A 21,643-nucleotide genomic window follows, 5' to 3' on the forward strand; every position below is an offset into this window, starting at 1 on the left:
GTTGCACATCTGGGGCCTGATCCTCATCTACTCAATACTCCACCTGGCAGCACAGCGGGTTTTGAGTACAGAGGAAAAGCAGGCTGGAGGGTGGGGTGGGAACTCTATTTACGGTTTTGTTGCCCACCTCTAGCACACGATGACATGCATCTTGTGTGAAACTTGCTTTGTTCTGGGGCCCAGCACAAGATTTCTCTGCTGTTACAGTTTCTGCTACCTCTCCCAGGTAGGCTTTTGATAGTCCACAGTTCTTGTGCTCAGCGTCAGCACAAGGTGACTTTCATCCTCAGACACGGGGCATGGTCTCAAATTGACATCCTATAGCGTAGCCATGGTCAACTGTAGCATTTGGTGGGGGTACACTTGCCTCCAAATACTGGCAAGACCCAGTTCAACAGGACTGCTTTCCGGAGCTCAGAGTAAACGCAGAATGTTTTTGAACTCTAAAATATCCACCTTCAAGATGGGGGGATGGTTTTCTAGCTGGCTGGTAATGCTGCATGTTTTACCAATGGACGGATCCTGGTCCCACTGAAGTCAATGGGGGTTGTGCCTGAGTCATAATTGCAAGGCATGGCACTCTATCGGGAGATCTTTGAGGACACAGGGTCTTCCAAAATCTCGGCTTCAGTCTAACAAGTAATTCATGACGTTACTACCAGCCAGCAGTACTTTGATTTGCTGTGCTGAGCCAGGGAACCTTAGTGACCCCTCTTGTGCTCACTGCTATCAAAAGTTCCTCCGTGCTGTAGTCTCCCAGGCCTGCAGGCGCATACATTTTCCTTATAGCTTTCCGATTTCTTCCCTAGAGAATGAGCAGCTTTACCTTTTCCTCTGATGCAACTGTAAATATTATTGTTGATGTTCAGGAGTGCCATGCCACAGGCAAATATATTTGCAGGAGATATATCCCCTTCTAACTCTGTTTATTTGTTTTCTTAATAAACAAGGGACTCTTGGTGGGTGAACACAATTTCTCTGGGTTTTTCTGCTTTCCAAAGCCCAGGATCCTCAGGTGATTTTGTTATTTGCAAGACTATCAGTGAAATAATTCATTGCATTCTTATTGCCTGGTGTCCAGCGCTCCAGTTGCCATCCAGACAATATTTCAAGTGACCTTATGGTTTATGCCTGAGTGAGGTTTGCAAGCTCAGGTTGAAAGTCTTGAGGACTTTAAAAGCATGTTTTATTATTTAATATTCACAAATCTGAAAGACGTAAGCAATGGATCGTGTAAGTGATCATCAAGTTATTTGAATGCAGCAGTAGTTCAGGTGCATTGAAATTAGTGGCTTACATTTGCAGAAAAACCCAGCAAAGAAATTAATTAGAAGGAGCTTACTTTGCCGCTGCTTGTTCCAGTTTTATAAGAACAAAGATATTCAGTAGGTAAAACTGGAACAATGCAGTTGTGAATCAAGCCTGTGGTTGCTAAGATTGCTTTTAAATTTCTTTCACTTCAATGTATGTAAATTCTGTGTGTGAATATAAAACAATGATGAACTGTTTCAGAATTTCTTTCTGGGTTGTTCTGGTTAGAAAAGGACAATCTTTTTCAATAAAGATCTACAGTAACTTTCATATGCCTAGAGTGTTTTATTTCCTATCCAAGAGGGTAACCCAGCATTGGTTTAGCAATCAATTAGTTCGATAACATATGTACAGCCTAGAACCACAGATTAACTGTTAGATTTTCTGCTAATTTTGCACATTAAGGCACACTAAGGAGGAACTCTGATCCAAGTGTGGCCTGGGGGCACTATGAACTCAAGCAGTCCTCGCTCACAAAAGCACTCCTGCAGCTCAGGTGTTAGTTCAATCGCTGTTATCCTCTATCGGCATCCCTGGGGATGTGTGGATGTGGGAGGATGGAGGTGGCAAGTAGCCCTGTGTAATTCCTTCCAGTTCCAGGCAACCAAAGTGAAGCACTGAAGTGTTTTCCCCATAGTTAAGGGCCATGTCACCTAAGCCCATAACCGCTATGGGTTGTGACAACTCTTATGCGCAAGATGAGAAGTCGGTCCCTCTCACCAGTAGTTTTGATACAGAAGTAGAGCTTGACAGGCTCATTACAAATACACCATTTAGAAGAGGCTGTTTGTTACCCTGGATGCTGAGATCTCACTAATGCATACAAGGCTATATCACCCCCGAAAGTGATACATATATAATGATATGGTAGACTGGGCCCCAGCACTAGGCTTTGTGAAGGGCTTAGATTCCTCTAAGCAGGAGGGCACATCTCACTTGAAATAAAGCCCTGAAGTAGAAAGGAGACTACAGCACATCAAAGCTGGGGAGTGCTGAGGGCTCTTGAAAGCTGCAGTTATGTCAAGGTAGGAAGCCCTTTCCATGGGAGTGGGTGCTTTCAGGGTCAAGCCCTTTGAGGGTTATGACATGGTTTTGTGGAACACTGGGTCTAAAACCCCCAAAATAGCTATGCTACCCCATAAAATTGTTTGCTTCCAGAGTGGTTCACAGCCAAGCAGTGATCAGTGTCTTTATTTACTGTCTTAGAATTCTACATATTTATGCAGCTAAAGGTATGAGGGCGTATACATTGGCAGCTGCAGAGCGCATGAAATTGTTGCAAAGACTTGATGCCAAGGAACACAGAGGAAAGGTAATGTGAACCACATTCTCCTGCAAACAGTGGTATTTGGGATGGGCATGGGCTTTGCATGACTGAGAGCAACTGATGCCCTCGAAAATCCGGCTCTGTCTGTTACTGCAAAAAAAGCCTTGAGTGTTGATATGACTTACTTGGGTGCCCCTGGCAGGATCCTAAAATTAGGTGGGATGAGAATGATATTCTTCTCTTTTCAGCCCATGGTTCATGGAGTGATTTAAGACAACAGTGGTCGAGGAAAATATGAGTATGTGGGCAGTAGTCTTTGAGGCTGAAGGTTTTATGAGCAACAGATTTATGCTAGGAGTGACATAAACATTGTTTCCAAAATGCTGGGTTTGGGTTGTTGTCCAGATCAGGGTTGAAGAGAGTTCAGCAGGAGCTGGGAAATGCCCCCGTTCTTGTGATGCCATGAGGCTTAATACGTAGGATCCAAAATCTGCCTGTGAGCTGTTTCATTTGTGCACCACAACCCTTGGGATTCCAGATACTGTTCATCCTAGACTGCCTTTCCCTGTTCCTCATTCTGTGACAGCACCTGCTTCTCGACTCTCACATTTTATCTGTTATACTGCTATTTTCAGACTCCTCTGCTGGTGGCCGTCACTGCCCGGCAGCCAGCTATTGTCTATGATTTGATCCAGACAGGAGCAGATGTCAACGCTGTAGACAACAAAGGGCAGTCAGCTTTACACCTTGCTGCAACATACGGGTACGCCCAAGTTCTTCAGGTAGGAAAAGCTTTTATTGTTTTAGTTGCTAACGATATAAAGTAACATTAAAATCTCAGTATTGGTGTCTTCAAATAATCTGCTCAGAAGGCAATATGTCAGTAAGCAACGAAGGCTGGTCAAAGTCTCCTTTTATATTGTGCTGGGAATAAACTTCTGAGGTTGTTCCTATTTCAGAGCTATACTTGCAGCTAACGCCAACCTCCTGTTAGAGAGGAAATGGCTTTAATGTATCTGGGCGGGGGGGGAATAAATCCCTTGTGCAGATCATAGCTCTAAATCTGCTGATGGCAGCTCAGAGTGGGCTGGCTCTGGCTTGAGCCCCCAGTGTTGTATGGATGCCTGCATTGGATGGGGCTCCCCAGAAGATGATGAAAGCTGTGGGTGTCAGGAGAGGAAGCAATAATACCAGTGTGAAACCCTGTTCCTGATGTCAGTGCCATCCAGACAGAAGCAACAAATCGTGTCCAGAATCCAGCCAGCTGAAGAGAGAGCAGATGTGACTGCAGACAGAGCCAGCACAGGGGTAGCCTTCAAAATAAGACACGTTTTTCACGTTTAAGGCAAAACCAAAATCCATTGCAAAGGTTTTCAAGGGTATGAGAAAAACTAGGCACTTCTATACGGCCAGAATCTACTAGAGCTTTTGTGACTTATATGACCAGATCTTTGCTTTCCTGTTGCTTCACAGATCTTTCTATAGACATCTAAATTGTGTGCCCACTGGACTCGAACAGCCCCCAAGAGAAAATTAGCGCATTAGAAAAGTCACTGTGGGGACATTTGGAAGGGATTTCATAGCAGAGATAAGCATACTGGAATGTGTCTCTTAAATGCTTAGCTACTGGCTATAAAATGGAATTAATAAAGCGTGCCTCCCTTGGTTCATGTCAGGACTGAGTATAAGCGGTTTCAATGCAGAGTTTCCCCAGAGGGCTGGCACAGGGTCCTCTGAGGATGAGGGATGTGGAAGTGGAAGTGCAGGGGGTGCTTGGCAAGCCGGCGCTCCAGCTTCGGTACTGTTAGCTCTGCCTCGCACATGCCCAGGGTTAAGTCATGAGCAGGCAGTTAATGTGTAACATCACCAGTTCTTCGGAAAGCAGGTGTTACATCCAGTGGGGGAAAGTGTTTTACATCCTGATGATCCTAACAAACCCTCCCCGAGTGCCTTGTGGTGGTTTGTGGGGTTTTGTTTGGTTTGGGGGGTGTTTTGGTGTGTTTTTTCTTTCCCTTGCCATAGAAAGGGCAAATGCACACAGGCTTGCCCCTCTCTGCAGTTACAGCCATTAAATGCTTTAAGGTTTTCTTGGTCGTTTTTGTTGGTTTGGAGGTGTTATGTTTTGGTTTGTTTTTCCTAATAGATTAAACACCTAATCTCTACTAATCAGACAGCTCAGAGCTACTTGTTTTTTATCTGTATACGTTGTATTAATATTCTTGTTATGAAAAATATACAAGCCCGAGCCACTCTGATACTCTTTCAGCAGAAGGATTCTGACCTGCTCCTTGTCCAGCTTGACGAGGTTTTAAGTGAGCCACTACACTGCAAAACTCCTCAACCATGATGCTTTAATGTGAACAACTTGCTTTATTCAATCAAGAGCAAAAAACATATTATCTCTAATAATATAGACAAGGAGCCACAGGTCAAGGAGAGATTTTAATTTGCCTTTGCCGAGGATAACCCAGAACAGATATGAATTGGTGTTATTGGTGCCTTTGCTTAATTCCAGGTAAAAGTGAGGAGGCCAGCTCTCTTGTGCTGGGGGCAGTGACTTAATGTAACTGTTCTAAACTGAGAATCCAATGGGGTACCATACTTAAGTGGGTTTTAGCAAACTAGTGAACATGTTTGTCTCATGTATTCCTGAACGTCCCTGTTGGGAAATAGATTCACAGCACTGAAACCGAGTGTCAAATGAGGGCTTAGTTTGTAGTTAAATGCTCACTATCTGATCGTGCGTTTTGCTTTAACATGTTGTTAGTTTTGACTGATTCTGGCTTGGGCAGTATTCTGCTCAACTAAATGTTTTCGTTTCTCTGTTGCTTCTAGGTTATACTGTCTCTAGGCTTCCCTCTTGATTTAGAAATGAAGGATTTCGAAGGTAAAAACCTTTGCACAACTATTTTCTAGTGGTATTAAAAACTGAAAAACTGTATTGGCTATTTCATTGACTGATGCTTGTTGGTATTTGCTGGTGTGCTAGGAGGACAGAGTGGCCTCAGCAACTGCCTGGGGAAGAGTTGTTGCTGTCCACTCAAATGCCACAGAACTCAATGGTGCTGATGCTTCAATGCACGATTGGAACCGAGCACATGGTGGAGTGCCCCATAAAGTGTCTATACATCCAATATAGCACCTTTTGAAACCAGAGAAAGGCTTGTGTGTTCACAACACAAGCGCAGAGATGCATCAGTTCTCCCCACCAGCCCTCGCTTCCTCTCTATACATTGGTATCTTTGTTGAGACTGTTATCTTCCTCCTATACTTGGTTTTCCAGGCCATACCCCACTCCACTGTGCAGTTCTGGCCCACAACACCCTGCTCCGGGAGCAGGGATGCCGGATGTTGACAGAAGAGCAGCAGAAAGATCTTCAGCACCAGAGCAGAGAGCTGGAGTCATGTATCCACCTCCTGGTGCAGACAGGAGCCTCCATCTACAGCCGGGTGAGCCATCGGCTCAGTTATCCCTATGCTGAGTGATTGTGTGGGAGCTCTCCCTGCCCTGCCTGGTGCTTGTCCTGTGCTCAAACTATAGAATTGGAGAAGGAACAAACTGCTGGTAGAAGGACCAAGCCTGTTCCCCTTTCAAGGGACAGTGACTGGTCGCAGAGTCAGTTGCTGCCTTTTGGAGTTATTTGCTTGCAGTCTGAAGCAAACACTGGACAGTAAGGGGGCAAGTGAAGGGAAGAAGGTGCTCCACATTAGCTGCAGAGATGTCCCGGACTTTTGTCTGATGGATTTATATGACAACTTCAGGTTTTTCTGCAGAATGTTTCTGGTTTTGGTTGGTTTTTTTTAGGGTTTTGTTTTGTTTTTTCAATAGGATGTGAAAAGTAACAAGACAGTTCTTCATTATACAGTCCAGGATGGGAACATCTCCCTGCTCAGATACTTCTTGGAGCTGAATGCTTTCAAGTCCAAGGACTTTGTCAACAACAAGGTGAGTCAGGCCACGCATGGACAGGGTTTGCGTACACATCCACAGGTGGAGGAGACACCAAGAGCAGTGGGATGAGCTTTGCTGCAGTGGGATGCTGCATGTGGACAGAGGTGTTAGATCGTGGGGTCCCACAGAAACCAGTTGTTCTCATCCCACACACACGTTTTTTTCTGGAGGGAAAGAACAAGAGTTTGCGAATATGAACTTTTCCTCTCCCTCTAACCTGAAACTGCATTTTCTAGTAAATAGACACCTCACCTGGAAATCAGTGCCTGGCTTGAACTCTGAGTTGTATCATGAAGTGCAGTCCCCTCTCCCAGCAGACAGGAGCTGTCAGGGTGAGTGAGACAGCCAGGGAAGAGAAAAGACATGGGAAGCGGTTACTTGAGGAGGAACATGAAGTTTATTACATTAGGCTGAAGATTGAGAAAACAGATCTGCAATGATGCAATGATTTGCTGTTGGCAGCAACATAATACTGAAAGACTAGTTTAGGACAGCTGCATATCATATCAAATCATATCAAAATTGCTCTCTGCAGGCAGGATGAAGTTCCTATTTCACTTAAGGGAGATGGTGACTCTTTCTGCCTTAAATGTTATTTGCAAGCCATCTGACTCTATGCCTGGGCACAAACTGGTTATTGTGATGCTGCCTGCATGTTTGAACCTGGAGAATCAAAATATCCACAGGGCCCACCGAGCCCTAACAGCTGCCAGGAGCAATAACAGTATACAGACATGCACTACAGGCAGTGAACTGGCGGCTGACACTTCCAGGCAGGTGAACCATGGGGAAACCAGCTCTTTGAAGCAAGGCAGCATCCTTGCTGAGCAGCAGGAGCCTCGGCACCATGGCAAGTAAACCATCCCTGACTCTGAGGGCACAACACTTTAGGTATTCTATACAACCCTCCCTACTGAGCTGAAGTTTTACTAATGTTGGTTTCTCCCTGCAGGGTTTCTGGAGGCCCAGCCACTCCTGGCTTTGTATAAAGCAAGCTAGAAACTTTCCCAGTGCTGCTGTTGTGTTGCCCATCCCCTTGCTGCCCCTTGCTTCACCTCTGAGCAAATATCAAGCAGTGACACTATCTTGCAGATGTATCAGCTTCACCCAGCCTCCTAAGCAAAAATCCTGGCATTCCTGTGCCTTAGCTGAGAAATCGCTCTGTACCAGCACTCAGAGCTTTGGCTCTTGACCATCTGCCCCCTCGCAGCAGGACTTGGTGGGTGGTTCTGGGTGCTGCTGCAGAAGGGTATCCTGGAGCAAGAGAGGACGTCGAGGTTAAGGCTGTTTTGAGAGTGCCAATGCATTAGCTTTTCACGTCAACGGCTTCATTCTCTCAGCCTCGCTTGTGCTCTCTAGTGCATCCATGTGCTTGTGACCATCAGAAAGGAATCAAATATTTTCTATCAGCTCAGTTGCTCACTTGGGAAGCAGATTACTGGGCAGCTTCACATTTCTTTTTCCCCTACAGATTTCAGTTGGACTGGAGGAAACGTGTTTTGCTTTGTGCATGTGGATAATAACACTGTGTTTCTCTCTTTCTGTATAGTGAAGGACCTTATGCTGCTTTTTCACTACATTCTTTCTGTATCTTTTAAGGCCCATTAGGCAGGTGCTAGCTTGTTTGTGGGAGTCTACTGTTGTCTCTTTATCGCAATAGTGCGAGAGCTTCCTACCGTGATAGGATCACTTGGAGTCTTCGGTCTTGTTGCTGAGCTGTCTGGACAGTGAGAAATATGATGGCAAGGTTGTCTGATACCCATCCTGACTTTCTAGTCCTTTCAAGTATGAAGATGACAAAAAGACCCAGAGATGAAGAAGTCCATTATTTTGGCTTCCCTGGCTCACCCACTGCTTGTTGTGGTTGTCTCATTCCAAATCCATTTCCTTGTGGATTTCACAATGCAAAAAACATTGAGGCATTTGAGATATATTTCAGCCGAAGGATTCCTAGCACCCAAATATTGGTGCTCTGGACCATTGTCTTGCATAAGCCCTATTAAATTCAATGGGAGGCTTCAAGATCAGGCATTGCCAGATTGCCTTGTTTTCTTAGCCCCATGGAAGCTGTCAAGTGCTCTTGCCACAAAGATACAGCAAATGCAGATGTTTCCATTTCAACAAGAAGTCATATAAAGAGTTTGTAACTATCCCTTGACTCTATGGGATAGTAATACTGACAAGGATCTGCTTGTTCAGGGCTTGTAAAAAGCGCCTTGTCTGAGGATTGTCTGCATTGTTAAGATTTTGCTATTTTGTTTTGTGCTTTGGTGTCCCTTTTGTCTCGGTGGTAAATAGGACCTGAAAATCATACGTATTCCTTTAAACAACTGGAATAGTAAAGCACATTGAAATATGCGTCCAGGCATTCCAAGTTCATGACAAACCTGTGACGTTTCTGACAGAAAAAAATATACAGCTGCCTAAATTATACCTTTTGCAGACTAAAAAAATCTTGCCTTATGCATTTGCTTATTAGGTTTTTCTCATTTAAAACCGTTACCAGTCATACCTGACCAGGCAGGGGCACAGATTGCTACACGGTTCGGTGATAGCACGGCTTCTCTGCAACAAACAGCAGCGTGTTCTGTCCTGCGCCCTCCCGTGGCTCCACGACAAATTGGGTGTATCGTTTCTGTGCAAATCCCGCTACTGAAAAAGCTGGAGGCAATATATGTTTAAGTAGGCTGTTCACCTCGGGACTCTGCTTAATGACAGCGCCATGAAAATGAAGCCAAGCACTACCCTCAGCCCTCTGGGGGGGACCCAGGGGAAGGTTTGGAGCCCAGCGTGATTTATTTTGTGTGCTGCACAGCCAAGCCCTGTTTGGTCCACAGTACACGAAGTCACTAAGAGACATAGGCTTCTGGACCTCTGGCTCAGTTGGACCATTGGGACAGCTTGGTACCTTTCAAATCACCTCTTTAGTGCTACAAGTTTGGTGACTGGAGGGGACTCTTAAAGTCAGAGATGCCTGATATCCAAAAGAATCAGTCTGAGCCTGGCGTATAATCTATACACAGTTAGATCTGGCTTTCACTTGTGTCAGGGGCCTTTTGCAACTTTCTGGGACTTGCAAGTGGTTGTAAAAGGGAATAGTGGAGATGCATGGAGCACAAATGGGTCTGCAGTTGTTGATCCTTGCATAGCCCATGTGTGATGGGTAACGCATCATACTGTGTTTAGTGTCGCTTAGGCTGATGTAAATGTTTCCCAGTGAAGTAGCTCCTGTTTTTTCTACTGGATAAATACGCATGTTATGTGGCCTCTATCCTCCTCCTTTTCAAATAACTCCTCAGGTCTCTGAGGGAACGATTTAGCAGGGAGTTGCGGAGTGATTAGGGATGTTGCTGATATAGCACTATTTGTTAGCTGTTAGCCCAAGCATTAAAGCCACTCAATTTGTAGTGCTGTATCAGAGAGGAAAATCTAAATCCACAAATGTCCTGCATGAGTGGCCATACATGGGAGAAACAGAGCAGGGATACTCCCTCACCTCCCAGTAAGTAATCGTGTGGCTTCTTCAGTTCTCATTTTACACGTCTCCATTTCTAGGACAATTCTGAGTAGGTGGCACAACTTATCAGGGAGTTTCTCTTCCCTCCTCCCACCTTCATTTTCTTTTTCTTCCGTTGCATTAGGCACATGGCAACACAGCTTTGCATATGGCAGCCGCATTGCCTCGTGACAAGAACCAGAAGGAGATTGTCCAGTTGCTCCTTGACCATGGGGCAGACCCAAGCATCCGAAACTTAGACAATGATCAGCCCATCCATATGGCTCCTTCTGGAAAAGCTGGGGATCAGGTATGTGATCTGCATTGCTGCTGTTTCCTGATGTGCTTGTGCACACCACAGCTGTCTGTCCTTACCAGGAGAACAGTGAGGACAAGCTGTATGACACAGTTCTGACATTGCGGTGATGTAAGCTTGGGGGTTCCCTGCTTCAGTCAATCTGTAATTGAGGAGCACAAAGCAGGCATTAGCTGATACTCCAGACACATCTGGGGAGGTATCAATGTATAGTTCTTTCATAATGCCAGCATATCTCAAGGGTTGATCAGGTTTCTTGCCTACAGGTGTAAAAAGGCTCCTGGAGCTCATTGTAGTATCTGATATGTTTATATGTGTATTTACTTACACATATGCATGCATATAACTGTGTGTATGTATGTATTGGGGTGTCTGCATGCACAGTTTCAGATGGTACATTACGAACTTGTACATTTTTTGGCAGGTTAGGCATTTGCTGAAGAAAGGGAAAGTTGCATCCGCATTCATCTCCTGTCGCCAAAAAGCCAGAGCCTAGGTTGCCTGCAATTTCTGGGACAGCTTCACCTGATTGCGCAAGACCTCCTACAAAAACTGTGGGGATGGCTAAATGACATGTCCCTGCTCCTAGAGTCTTTAAACCAGAGTGGGATGACAGCATTTCTCAACCTGTGGACCACAAGTAGCACGTAAGACACCAAAAGATGAGAATGGTTGAAAACTTTATTTTCCTAACAAAGAATACTAATAAACCCCAAGCATTGCTTGCAAGCGAGGAGGCAAGCAAAACTAATGGCTGCTGCATAAATAAGGAAATGTTTGACGTTCAGCCAACCTTTGATTTGGTGGCAACTGAAACCCGCAGTGGTGACAGAACACAAGATGGTAGTTTGGCTGTAAAAGGTTGAGAAATACTGCCCTAAGACATGCTTGAACTGTGCCTCTTGTTAGGCCCTGTACAGAGGTATTGGTTGAAATGCCGAAGCCTTGGTGATGTGCAATTACCTCCGTTGTTCCTGCTAGCCTGGGGATGCAGGGGCTTGAGGTGAGGGAAAAGACTGGATGGAAGAGGACAAGTCATCCTGAGGGGTCATCCATGGCTATATTTCACCTGAGTGAACGGTCATCCCGACTCAAGAACCCTACATGACGGTTCCTGCAAGCTGCTACTACCCCATTTCTTAGCACTTTGTTGAAGAAAGCTGAAGCAGCTGTCCATTGCCAGAGTCTCTCACCCCACCCCAAGCAAAGAAAACAGATGCTTGTAAGAGCAAGTACATGGGGCAGGTTCTCAGGTTCGTGTGTCTCTTAAGTGTTTCCTAGCGAAGAGAGTCTGTTTTGAGACATCTGATGCAATCCAAGTCTCCAGCTCTGCTGGCAAAGAATAACTCTGGAAGCAGCTCAGAGTGCGGAGCTAAACCCTCACTTGAGCTAATGCCTGTGTAGGAGGCAGAGGCTTCCTTTGGATCCTTAAGAGCTTTTGGGCATGCACAGAGTAGGAAACCTCTGCAGGGTCAGAGTGCAGTGTGGTAAGTACTCTACAATTCCCATTCCTATCTTAGGGTGCATTTTAATAGATCTTTCTTATCCTTTCTGTGAAATGATTTGTGAATTGCTGTGCAATCAGTTGCCAACAGGATCTCTGCGGGGTCAATAGGATTGAAGGTGGATGCCTGAAGGGAGTGAAAGCCGTGTTTTGACAGCCTTTTCACAGAGAGTGTCTCATCTTCAGTCCACATTATAGTTTGCTGATTTCTCAATGTTGCACACGTTATTTTTTCTACCAGGACTGAACAATAAGATGAAGGGCAGATGTCTCAAATCACTGCAGCAACTTCCTTGATCAGCCCCACTGACTAACTCAAAGGGGTTTTCTAAAGCATTTGTCAGTCTCGCAGGCCTGGGCTGTTTGAACAACTGTTTAGCAAACTTGAACAAAAGCTCTTGGGAAATGCAGAGATCATCTCAGCTTTCTCAGCCCTCCTCTTTACTGTTTTGCTATTGCTTCTCACTACATCATATCTCCAAGCCTGCCAACATCCACTGACAAAAAAGCCGACGTATTTGCATGTGTTTGCATAAATTTGCATGTATCTGGGCACAGGCCAGCGAAAGCATGTGTTTTCTTACTTTTAAGGGTTGTTTTAACAAGCCCTGGATTGAGTGATAACTGCATTAGTGAGTTAGTACTGCGTGTCAAGACAAAATGGACAATAAAATCTTAATTTATTGTACTTGCAAGCAACAAACCTGTAAAACTACGAGCAGCATGTGGCCCTAGGGAAAATGTAAAGAAGCTTTTTGCCGTCTAGAAATGCCTGTGAGATAAGAGAATTCCTTTTGCAACAAGTGAAAAAAAATCATGAGTGGCTTATCTTGTTATTGTGTCATCTGCCTGCTGTCGGACATTTGATAGAGTGATGCCATCAGTGACTTTAGTCTATAAACATCGCCATGTCCAGAATATCGGTTTGGGGAGGGATGGATGTGGCTTCATCCAAAGCATCCCTGTGGCAGCCTGTGTTACTCAGAGCTGAGAGATGAGATTTGCAGAGGGAAGATCCCATGGTGGACCTGGGAAGGATTTGTTCTCTCTACAGGCACATCTGTGTTGAACTTCCCAAAGCTCAGACATTAGAGACCTGCTGTACATATTGTCTTTGGAGTGGATCCACGAGACAGCTGGAGGCTGCTGCTCCACCATGCATGTAAAGCACCTTTCCCCCTCCCTGTCAAGCCAGCCAGCTCCTGGCCTCTGTATCAAGAAACTCCCTTTTAAGTCTCAGAGGTGGCCTAAGTGCTAAGTCTCCTGCGCTGGGTTGAATTCCATTGGTTGGAGCAGTATCTTAGTTCACAGTTAACCTCCCATTTTGTTATGCCTGTTTCATGGGAAACGTACCTTTTATAACCTTAGCAGCACTGGCAATGTGTGATACCCCTTTATTTGCACAGTTTATCTCTTCCTACCTGTGGTTTTGGATAAGTTGCTAATAACAAAGGCATCTTATCACCAAACAAATGTCCTGAAGTGGTACCATAGAAAAGCAGCCAGTCGGCTGGCAAGGAAAGCTTTTTGATCAAACACTCTGTGCCATTGCTAATGAGTCTGAAAAAAAGAACCTTTTATTTTCTCTATAACTGCGGGCTACTTCTGGCTGCTTATTCATGGCGCTGGTGAGAACAGGGTGATCCTCTCTTTGTGTAAACATGTGTGTTACATAGGTCGATAGAACTTCACCTGGCAGGGACTGATGAAATGCCAGTATTTCAGTAGTGCTGTACCAGCTGGATTGGAGATAAACCCAATCTACTTTCCTTTAAGCTCCCCTTCCTTTTCGTTTTAAGAGTGGAGAAGGTGGGAAGGGAATAAAGGGGGTAAAGAAAATTTTCCGTATAGCCAGAAAATACACAATTGAACTTTGAAAGGTCCTCCGTCTTTTCTTTCCTTTCTTGTGTCAACAAGACATCACTGTGTCAACAGCCAGCAAGCTTTTACTTGCACTGCGTGTCACCTGGAGCTATTGACATAGAGGTGGGGATCAGTGTTTGAAACATGTTTGCAGTACCTAGCACAGGGGATTGCAAAACAACTGGAGAAAGAGCAGCGGAGAAATAGGAAGAGGCTGCGAGAGAGGGAGGACAGAGCTACTTATTGGAAGCTCTTGGAGTTCAGAGACCCCAGTGCGTAGAAATGCTGGAAATATCCTTGTCCCAACAGCAGCCATAGATTCAATAATGATCCTGGATCATTAGTAGAAAAATGCTGATATTTAGCACATGAGGAACGAACAGACTTCAGCATACATACCAAATTATTTATTTGTATCAAAAAGAGCTGGCTTAATCACATGTATTTGGTAAGGCAGCTTAGGATTTCTTTAAAGAACAACAACAAAAACAAAGAGAACGAGAAAAACCCAAACCACCACAATGACAAAATACCCCTGACCATACAAGACAGGAGGAGTAATGTAGTGACAATGTCGTGTAGAAAATGTGTGAGTAGTGAAGGATAAATGGACTGTGTTAGGCAGCTTAACTTTGCATAGTTCATGGGCAATTAATCTGATTTGGATACAGTGGATGTGTAAAACCACAGTCCCCATTAGCTATAGCAGATGTCACAGCTCCTATCGCTTCTGAAGAAGTCATCGGCCATGGCCATGGGCGGTAGATAGTCCATGCAGTCCGTGCTGGGGCAGTGGAAGTACTGCGGGAGCCTGTTGTCCCCGTGCTGGGAGCCGCAGGTGGCACAGCAGCAGGCAGAGGTGCTGTATGGGGAGGGGATATGGCAGGACCACTCCTCCATGGGGTAGCCATAGGTCTTGGTGTCCAGAGCAGAGGGTGGGCTGTGGGTCACTGGGGTGAAAGGAGGTAGCTGAGGAGGAGAGCAGCTATGGTTTAATGGGCTGGACAGGTCAGGTGAACTGGGGGATCCAGGAGCCTAGAGTTTAAGAGAAAACAAACAAAAACCCAGGGTGTCATTTGGGGAAATGTGGACAGCAGCCAGAATTTACACACCATTGCCTTTTTCGCAGGAAGACCAAAGGCATCCTGGGGTGGGTTAGAAGGGGGTGGTCAGTAGGTCAGAGAGGTTCTCCTGCCCCTCTGCTCTGCCCTGGGGAGACCACATCTGGCATCTTGTGTCCAGCTGTGGCCCCTCAGTTCCAGCAGGACAGGGAACTGCTGCAGAGTCCAGCGCAGCCACCAAGATGCTGCAGGGAGTGGAGCATCTCCCGTGTGAGGAAAGGCTGAGGGAGCTGGGGCTCTGGAGCTGGACAAGAGGACACTGAGGGGGGACTCATTCGTGTTTACAGATATCTAAAGGGTGAGTGTCAGGAGGATGGAGCCAGGCTCTGCTGGTGACAACCAGGGACAGGACAAGGGGCAATGGGTTCAAACTGGAACACAAAAGGTTCCACTTAAATTCGAGAAGAAACTTCTTCATGGTGAGGGTGGCAGAGCCTGGCCCAGGCTGCCCAGGGGGTTGTGGAGTCTCCTTCTGTGCAGACATTCCAACCCGCCTGGACACCTTCCTGTGTAACCTCATCCGGGTGTTCCTGCTCCATGGGGAGATTGCACTGGATGAGCTTTCCAGGGCCCTCCAACCCCTGACATTCTGGGATTCCTTGAGACAGTTCAGCCCTTGGAGGCCCAAACTCACAGGCAGCCTGCATTGCTGTGGCTGTACTCCGTGCCCCTAAAAGCAGTGGCATTTCCAAGTCAGCTTGTGGTGTTCTGCCCCAGGATTTGACTCCCATCCCCATGTTCCCTCTGAGTGCACCTGCGGCTGCTCCCTTCGACACAACTCTTACCAGGCTCTGGTTAAAGCAGAGCGGGACCGGCTGGAAGGCATCTGGGGTGCAGTGTGAGGACGTCTGGAAAGCACTGAAGGCTGGGTCTGAGGGCACATCGGTCTGAAGACAGGAATCCACCAGCTGCTCCAGATAACTAGGGCTTTCTTCACAGGAGAGGCAGTTTGAAAACTGCCATGATGGACAGCAGTTGGGAACAGAAGAGGTGGGTTCTGAATCAAAAGGTGCTAGGAGAGAAGGTAAACCAGATGGTAGCAGATTATTCAATATCTCTTCACAAAGGGCAAGTGTCACCCCAGGTCAGGTTTTAGTACTCTCATATGTTCAGCAGCCCTATGGATTTAGATAAGGAAAAAGGTCCTTCAGGTTCAGAGTGAATTTTCTAGGGAAGCAGACACGAGAAGGAAGATGCTCTAAAACAAGCAAATAACTTGGGAACTTCAGTCTGCTTAGAAAACTCCACAGGTCTTTAAACATTGCTGGAAACTCTTCTGGCTCCAGCCATTTTGGACAGGGATCCAGCTGTAAATGCCTCAGACTCTTCACCCTCTGGCTTCCCTTCAAACGTCAACTGTTTACAAGCCTAGAAACTTGCCATGCAGTGATTTATGTTTCACAGCTTGGCAGGTGCCTTGCACCCTTCCCTCCCCCAGTCTCCAGGTGCAGGGTAGCTACATCTGCAGGAAAAAGGGCAGAACGGAATAATAATTTGCTCTTTTATCCTCAAAACAGCCAGAGAGGAGACAAAATGGAGCAAGTCAGTAATAACGTAGCACTGTGTCCACATAGTGTTACTGGTGGAAGCACAAGTTCTTAGGGTCAGGCTGTCACTGTACTGCACTGTACTGCGCTGTAGTGCACTGTACGCTTGCTGTGGGTACAAAAGCTCCCAGTAGAGCTGACTGTTCTGAATTATCTCTTTTTGCTGTATTCAAATATGGCCAAAATCAAAGCTCTGTCCACACGGAAGGGCACAGGTCTGAGGGCAATAGAATTAAACATAGGTAGAGAGTCAGACAGCATCCTAATCCTTTGCAGGTTCAAGGTGGCAGTATTTAGCTGGATGTGGGGAGGAAATGAGAATCACCCAAAATACATAAACAGACTCTCCAGCCTGAAAAACCTTTGGTATGTCTCACATTTCTGTATTAACATAAGCAAATGGATTCCCAAATATTGATGATTTAATCATTTCCTCGTCCATACAATGTATATATTCACACTTGCCCCAACCCTTTAAGTCTCTCTGCTTTGGCTGCAGAATAACTGAAGGATCTGTGAGCCCAAAGTGCTATTTCCCCCACCCCTTTCCCCTTTCTTTGGATAGTCACATACAGGAGGAAGAATCTCTTTGTGTTGCTGAAAACCTGACACTCATCTCGCTCCTACGGATGCTGCTGGGAGAGCAAGAAGAGCCACCTCTGCTGGAGCTCTGCAGGGCGATCTGACCCTTGGCTCCAGCCGAACCCACAGACAACAGCCTGGATAAGGTGTTATTCCCTAGGGGACGAGGGTCCCTTCCTGAAGGGGATCTCGCTCCTTGCTGTGGGAAAAATAACCTGCACAAATGAGAGCATGTGAGCATGCTCCTGAACACGGTAATGTGTACCCTGCTGGCCTCACGGCATCCTCATCTGCATTTCACGGGCTGCTTTCAGGTGCTGATTGGCTGCATTGCCGGTTATCTGGTAGCGCCTGCCTCAACCAAGGGCTGGAAAGACTCCGGGCTGTGGGAAAAAATTGGGAAGGGGGTGGGCAGGGACATGTGGATGGGCTTCGTACCAACCTGGGTAAGGAGGAGACACAGACTCTGAAAACTGGATGTTGTTGCTGCCCCAAGAAACCTGACCAAAGAGAAGGGAAGGAAAGGAATTGTATACACTGTAACACAGGGGAGCGTTTTTCTGCTTGTTGAGGTAAGTCAGGATTTCGCTTCAACCTATTTGTGTCAGGTTGTTTTACCTCATGGCTGTGACATGGAAAACTTCCCTAGCATTGACAAAACAAGATTAATGTATATAACATGATTTTCCCCTGAGCCTGTAAGGGCACGGGAGGAGGACACCACCAACCTGCTGTAAAGCCACTGGCAACCTGGCTAGTGCATTCTTCCCCCTGCGCTGTTACTATTAATTCAGCGGAGATGTGGCTGCCTTTGAAACTAACCTGTATTAATTTCTAGGACCGTGACTTCCACACTGGAGGGATCCCAGAGAATTTGTAAGGATAATTTTGATTGAAAAGGAGTAATTAAAAAAGCAGTAATTCTTGAAATGTGGCTAAAGACAATTGCAGGAATCGCCATGGCTGGGCATCGGACTGGGTCACTGTGCTCAGTGTTGCTCTCATTTGACAACCAGCTCTGACATCCCTCCCCAGTGTAACGCAGCTACGTGCCTCTCTGAAGATGGACAGCACCATTTTCAGGGCATGCTGGAACCTGGAGCAGACAGATCAATCTGTTCTAGGAACCTCACCTGCTAGAGGGGGAGAAATCCAGAATAAAAGCAGTGGGAGTTTTGGTGCTTGTTGTTTGGGACCAGGATTTTACTCCGCAAACACAAATACTGGTGTGGTGTGGTTGGTTTCTGGTTGGGTTCCCCCCCCCGCCCCCCCGAGTTTTAATTCAGACAAACTTCCACTTAATTTTTCTTTATTCAAAACACTTCCAAGTTAGTGGCTCATTTCCCTAGCAACAGCTTCCTAGTACATCCCTGTGCATTTAATCCATTGAATAGCGCCTATTCTGGGCTGACGTGTCTGTAGGACTACCCCTTTTCTCTTTGGCTGTGAATGGGTAACAAGGCAGACAGAGTTAGGCCACTACCAGCAGAAGTTTTCGGGTTCAGCTTGTTTCAATGCAGGGAGGCAGCTCATCCCGCCAGCCCCAGCCCCCGGGGCCTCTCCAGAACAACCTGCACCTTCTGCAGGTCACAAAGGTAAACTCCTGCATTGCCACTTTTCATTCTTTCCTATGTGGACCAAACAAGAGCTGTGTAAACTCGCTGCGGGAGGTGAAAACCAGCTCCATGCAGCCCTGTGCCACCTGGCTGCAGGGACGAGGCTGCTTCTGTTAGGGCTGCAGGGAAGGAGTGACCCCGCATTTCCAAAGCCCAGCACTTTTGTGTTTGCCCAAGTCTCTCTGCCTGTGGCTTGCGGGCTGATGAGCTTTTTGTGCAATCAGCTGCAACGAGGTGGGAGATGAAATCTAAACACCATCCAAAGCTATAATGTCATGAACCAGGAAGAAGTAATGAGTTACCAGCCTCTTTATGTAAATCCTTAGAGTGGCTGGAGCTAGAGGGCTTCCACAAAGACTGGATAAGTGACTGAGAGCGTGCACGTGTGTGTGTGTGTACACACGCACAGATCTCTATTTCCTCCTGGGGCCAGGAGCTGCCCGGGGGGACTGAAAAATGTTGGAGACATGAATTTTTCCATGTGGGCCTTCCAACTCCAAGCAAGTTACATTTCTGGAGCACCAGTTCTGCTTCCTCCCTGCACTGATGGCTCAGAGTGTCACCTGTTCAGATCCCTGTTGCACTAAGCCTGGTTGAATATCCCTCTTTCCCATCCTCACCAGCCCGCTATGCTCAGTCTTTGGCAGTGTCCTTGGCCCAGAGGTTAGTCTTAGTGAAAAAGATTAAATGAGACAAAGCAGACCGAAAGATTTTTGACTTACTGCTGCGCTGGTTGCTGCTTGCCGTGCTCTTCTCTGCTGCAGTAACTCCTTCACTGTAATTTTTACTCTAACACCTTGATACACCTTAGGCTTTCCTGGAAGAAAAACATTTGACAAGATAGGAGACCTTCAGAGCACACAGCAAGCCCAGAGTGTTTTCAGGCATGGTCTATGTGGAGTCTGCTTAAACAGACGATTAACTGGTCACTGTTAAGTCACTTGTAATCACAGTTTATAGCTCTCTTCAACACCTGCTAGTCAAGGTCATGACAAGCAGGTATTTATGAAAAAACTTGTGTTGATTATATGTAGTAATCATACGTTTTGTTTTGTTCTTTAATATCTCTTTCTATCACACCCTCCAGGTCTCCTAATCGCAAGCTCCATTTGGTGCTACTGTTGAATTTGTTTAAATTCCTATCATATTTGCCACCCTAAGGACCTGAAAATAAATGTGGGAAGCACTTCATCTGGCAGATAAAGACCAGGAGTAAAACAATGGAAATATGTGGGCAGTCATTCAGAGGGCTAAACAAAACACAAATAAAATTACTGCTTTCATGAATCATTTCTTGTAAAACCTAGGTTATCTCATTTTGCTCATTCTGTACAATTCCCATTTATTTCAAACAAGCACTTAGGATGTCTGAAATCCAGCCAAAACCCATCAGCAATCGTCAGTCACTTCCTGGTGAGGGATTTTCGATACAGGAAATGGTAAAGAGTTTACCTATTCTGAAAAATCACTTTTACTTGCCATACTCACGCCAGAAGCCTCTGGCTGGGTCTGCCCCGAGGGGAGCTTGCCGAGCTGTGCTCTCAGCAGCGAGATTATTCATCTCATTTTTTAATGTTTTCTTTCTATTCGACAAACTGAAGATGAGGAAAACGAGTGGAGGGAAGGGTTGGGTTTAATGAGAACACGCTGTTGACAAGGCCTCCCTGTAGCCAAGGAAGTTGTTGAGCTAGAAGCCCCTTCTGCAAGTTCAAGTTTGTACCGCATATGTTCTCTAGGCTCTGGTCTGCACAGATTCACAGACAGTGCCAGGGACTACACTATGAGCAACTTAAAGACAAATTAGCAGGTGAGGTATGGATGCATCTCTAACTCCCCCACCCCCATTTCCCACGCCAGAGCATTGTGCTTCAAGAATCCTGCTCTTCTCGCACCCCGAGGCCCCAGGGCGGTCTGCGTGCAGCTGAAGCATCAAGAGCACGACCAGATCTGCCGAACCGCCTTGTCTGTGGATGGAAGGGGCAGGGTGGTGAAGCTGGAGCTCCTCCGGGTCAAGGAGCAGGATGGTGAGGGCGGGCTGGGGGTCAGGAGCAGGGTGACAAGGGCAGGCTGGGGGTCGTGGTAAACAGAAGGTCGAGAGCAGTCTGGCGAGGGCACGAAGAGGTGGGAACCAGCGTGCGGGGGTCGCGTCTCCCACGCTGCCGCAGGGCTCGGGACGGCAGCGCTTCCCCGCCGGGAGCCACGGGGATGGCCGCCGGGGCAGCGAGCGGCGCCGGGCCGGTGTGCGGCACCCCGGCTCCCCCCGCTGGCCGTGCCGCCGGGCCAGCCCTGCCCGCTGCGCCCCGCTCCGCTGCGCTGCGCCCCGCTCCGCTGCGCGCCGGCCCCGCTGGGGCCCCGCGGCCGGTCGGGGCTGGCACTCGGCCGGCGGGAGCGCGTCCCTGCCTCCTCCTCCCCTCCTCCCCGCCCTCCCCGGCTCCTCCACGCTTGGGAGGCGAGATTGCCTCACTCTCGAAATGAGCCCGGCGAACCCCGAAACAGCCCCAAAATAGGGTGACGGGGGACAGGGAGCGCGGCAGGGCTTACCGGACATCCTGAGCAGGAGCGGGCAGCACCTCGCCGGGCGCCCGGTGCAGCGGCAGGGGTGGCCCTGGCCCTGGCCCCGGCCCCAGAGCAGGTGAAGAGGGCAAGAGGAAACAGGCGTAAAATTTGGGGGTGAAGGGACCTGCTTGCCCGGTGGCAATGCCAGGTGGATCCCGACAATATTATTGTTTTATCCCTACGGGTATAAGTTTGAGTTTTTCTCTCCTAATGCCAAGTATTTAAAACCTCTAGAAACCAATGATTTGACAATCAATGATTGCGCGATACTTTCAATTTGAATATTCAAAAGCTCCACAAAATGGGCTATCTTTTTGTGAAACTGAGCACATTCCCATTTAGCAGAGGGTCTGGAGGAATAAGATTTGGGGGAGCCAGCCCCCCACACCCTTTGCTTTTGGGACATTTGCAGGGTTTTGTCCATCTCTCCCCAAACAAAGCAGATGCCTCACAACCAGCTCAGTATTTTCCCCTCAGTCGCGCAGGCTGGGCTCCAGCCCTCTCATATTTCA

The 21,643-nt window shown here is 47.0% G+C and overlaps 2 protein-coding genes across 2 annotated transcripts; one reads left to right on the forward strand and one right to left on the reverse strand.

Annotated features, from left to right (window-relative positions):
* Nucleotides 1-2,328: 2,328 nt before the first annotated feature.
* On the forward strand, nt 2,329-10,838 carry LOC308048713 (NF-kappa-B inhibitor delta-like; the record flags this gene model as incomplete). Its single annotated transcript, XM_080357992.1, has 8 exons — nt 2,329-2,336; nt 2,470-2,623; nt 3,214-3,360; nt 5,414-5,465; nt 5,862-6,028; nt 6,408-6,524; nt 10,172-10,336; nt 10,767-10,838. 8 exons carry the CDS (start codon nt 2,329-2,331, stop codon nt 10,836-10,838), a joined length of 882 nt encoding a protein of 293 aa, XP_080214118.1.
* A 3,567-nt stretch (nt 10,839-14,405) lies between these two features.
* POU2AF3 (POU class 2 homeobox associating factor 3) lies at nt 14,406-21,123 on the reverse strand (the record flags this gene model as incomplete). The annotated part of the gene is made up of 5 exons (XM_080357993.1): nt 14,406-14,744; nt 15,616-15,842; nt 17,402-17,459; nt 19,298-19,392; nt 21,117-21,123. 5 exons carry the CDS (start codon nt 21,121-21,123, stop codon nt 14,406-14,408), a joined length of 726 nt encoding a protein of 241 aa, XP_080214119.1.
* Between the last annotated feature and the right edge of the window lie 520 nt (nt 21,124-21,643).

The sequence above is a fragment of the Nesoenas mayeri genome (genome assembly GCF_963082525.1).
Source record: "Nesoenas mayeri genome assembly, chromosome: 22".
NCBI classification, from domain to species: Eukaryota; Metazoa; Chordata; class Aves; order Columbiformes; family Columbidae; genus Nesoenas; species Nesoenas mayeri.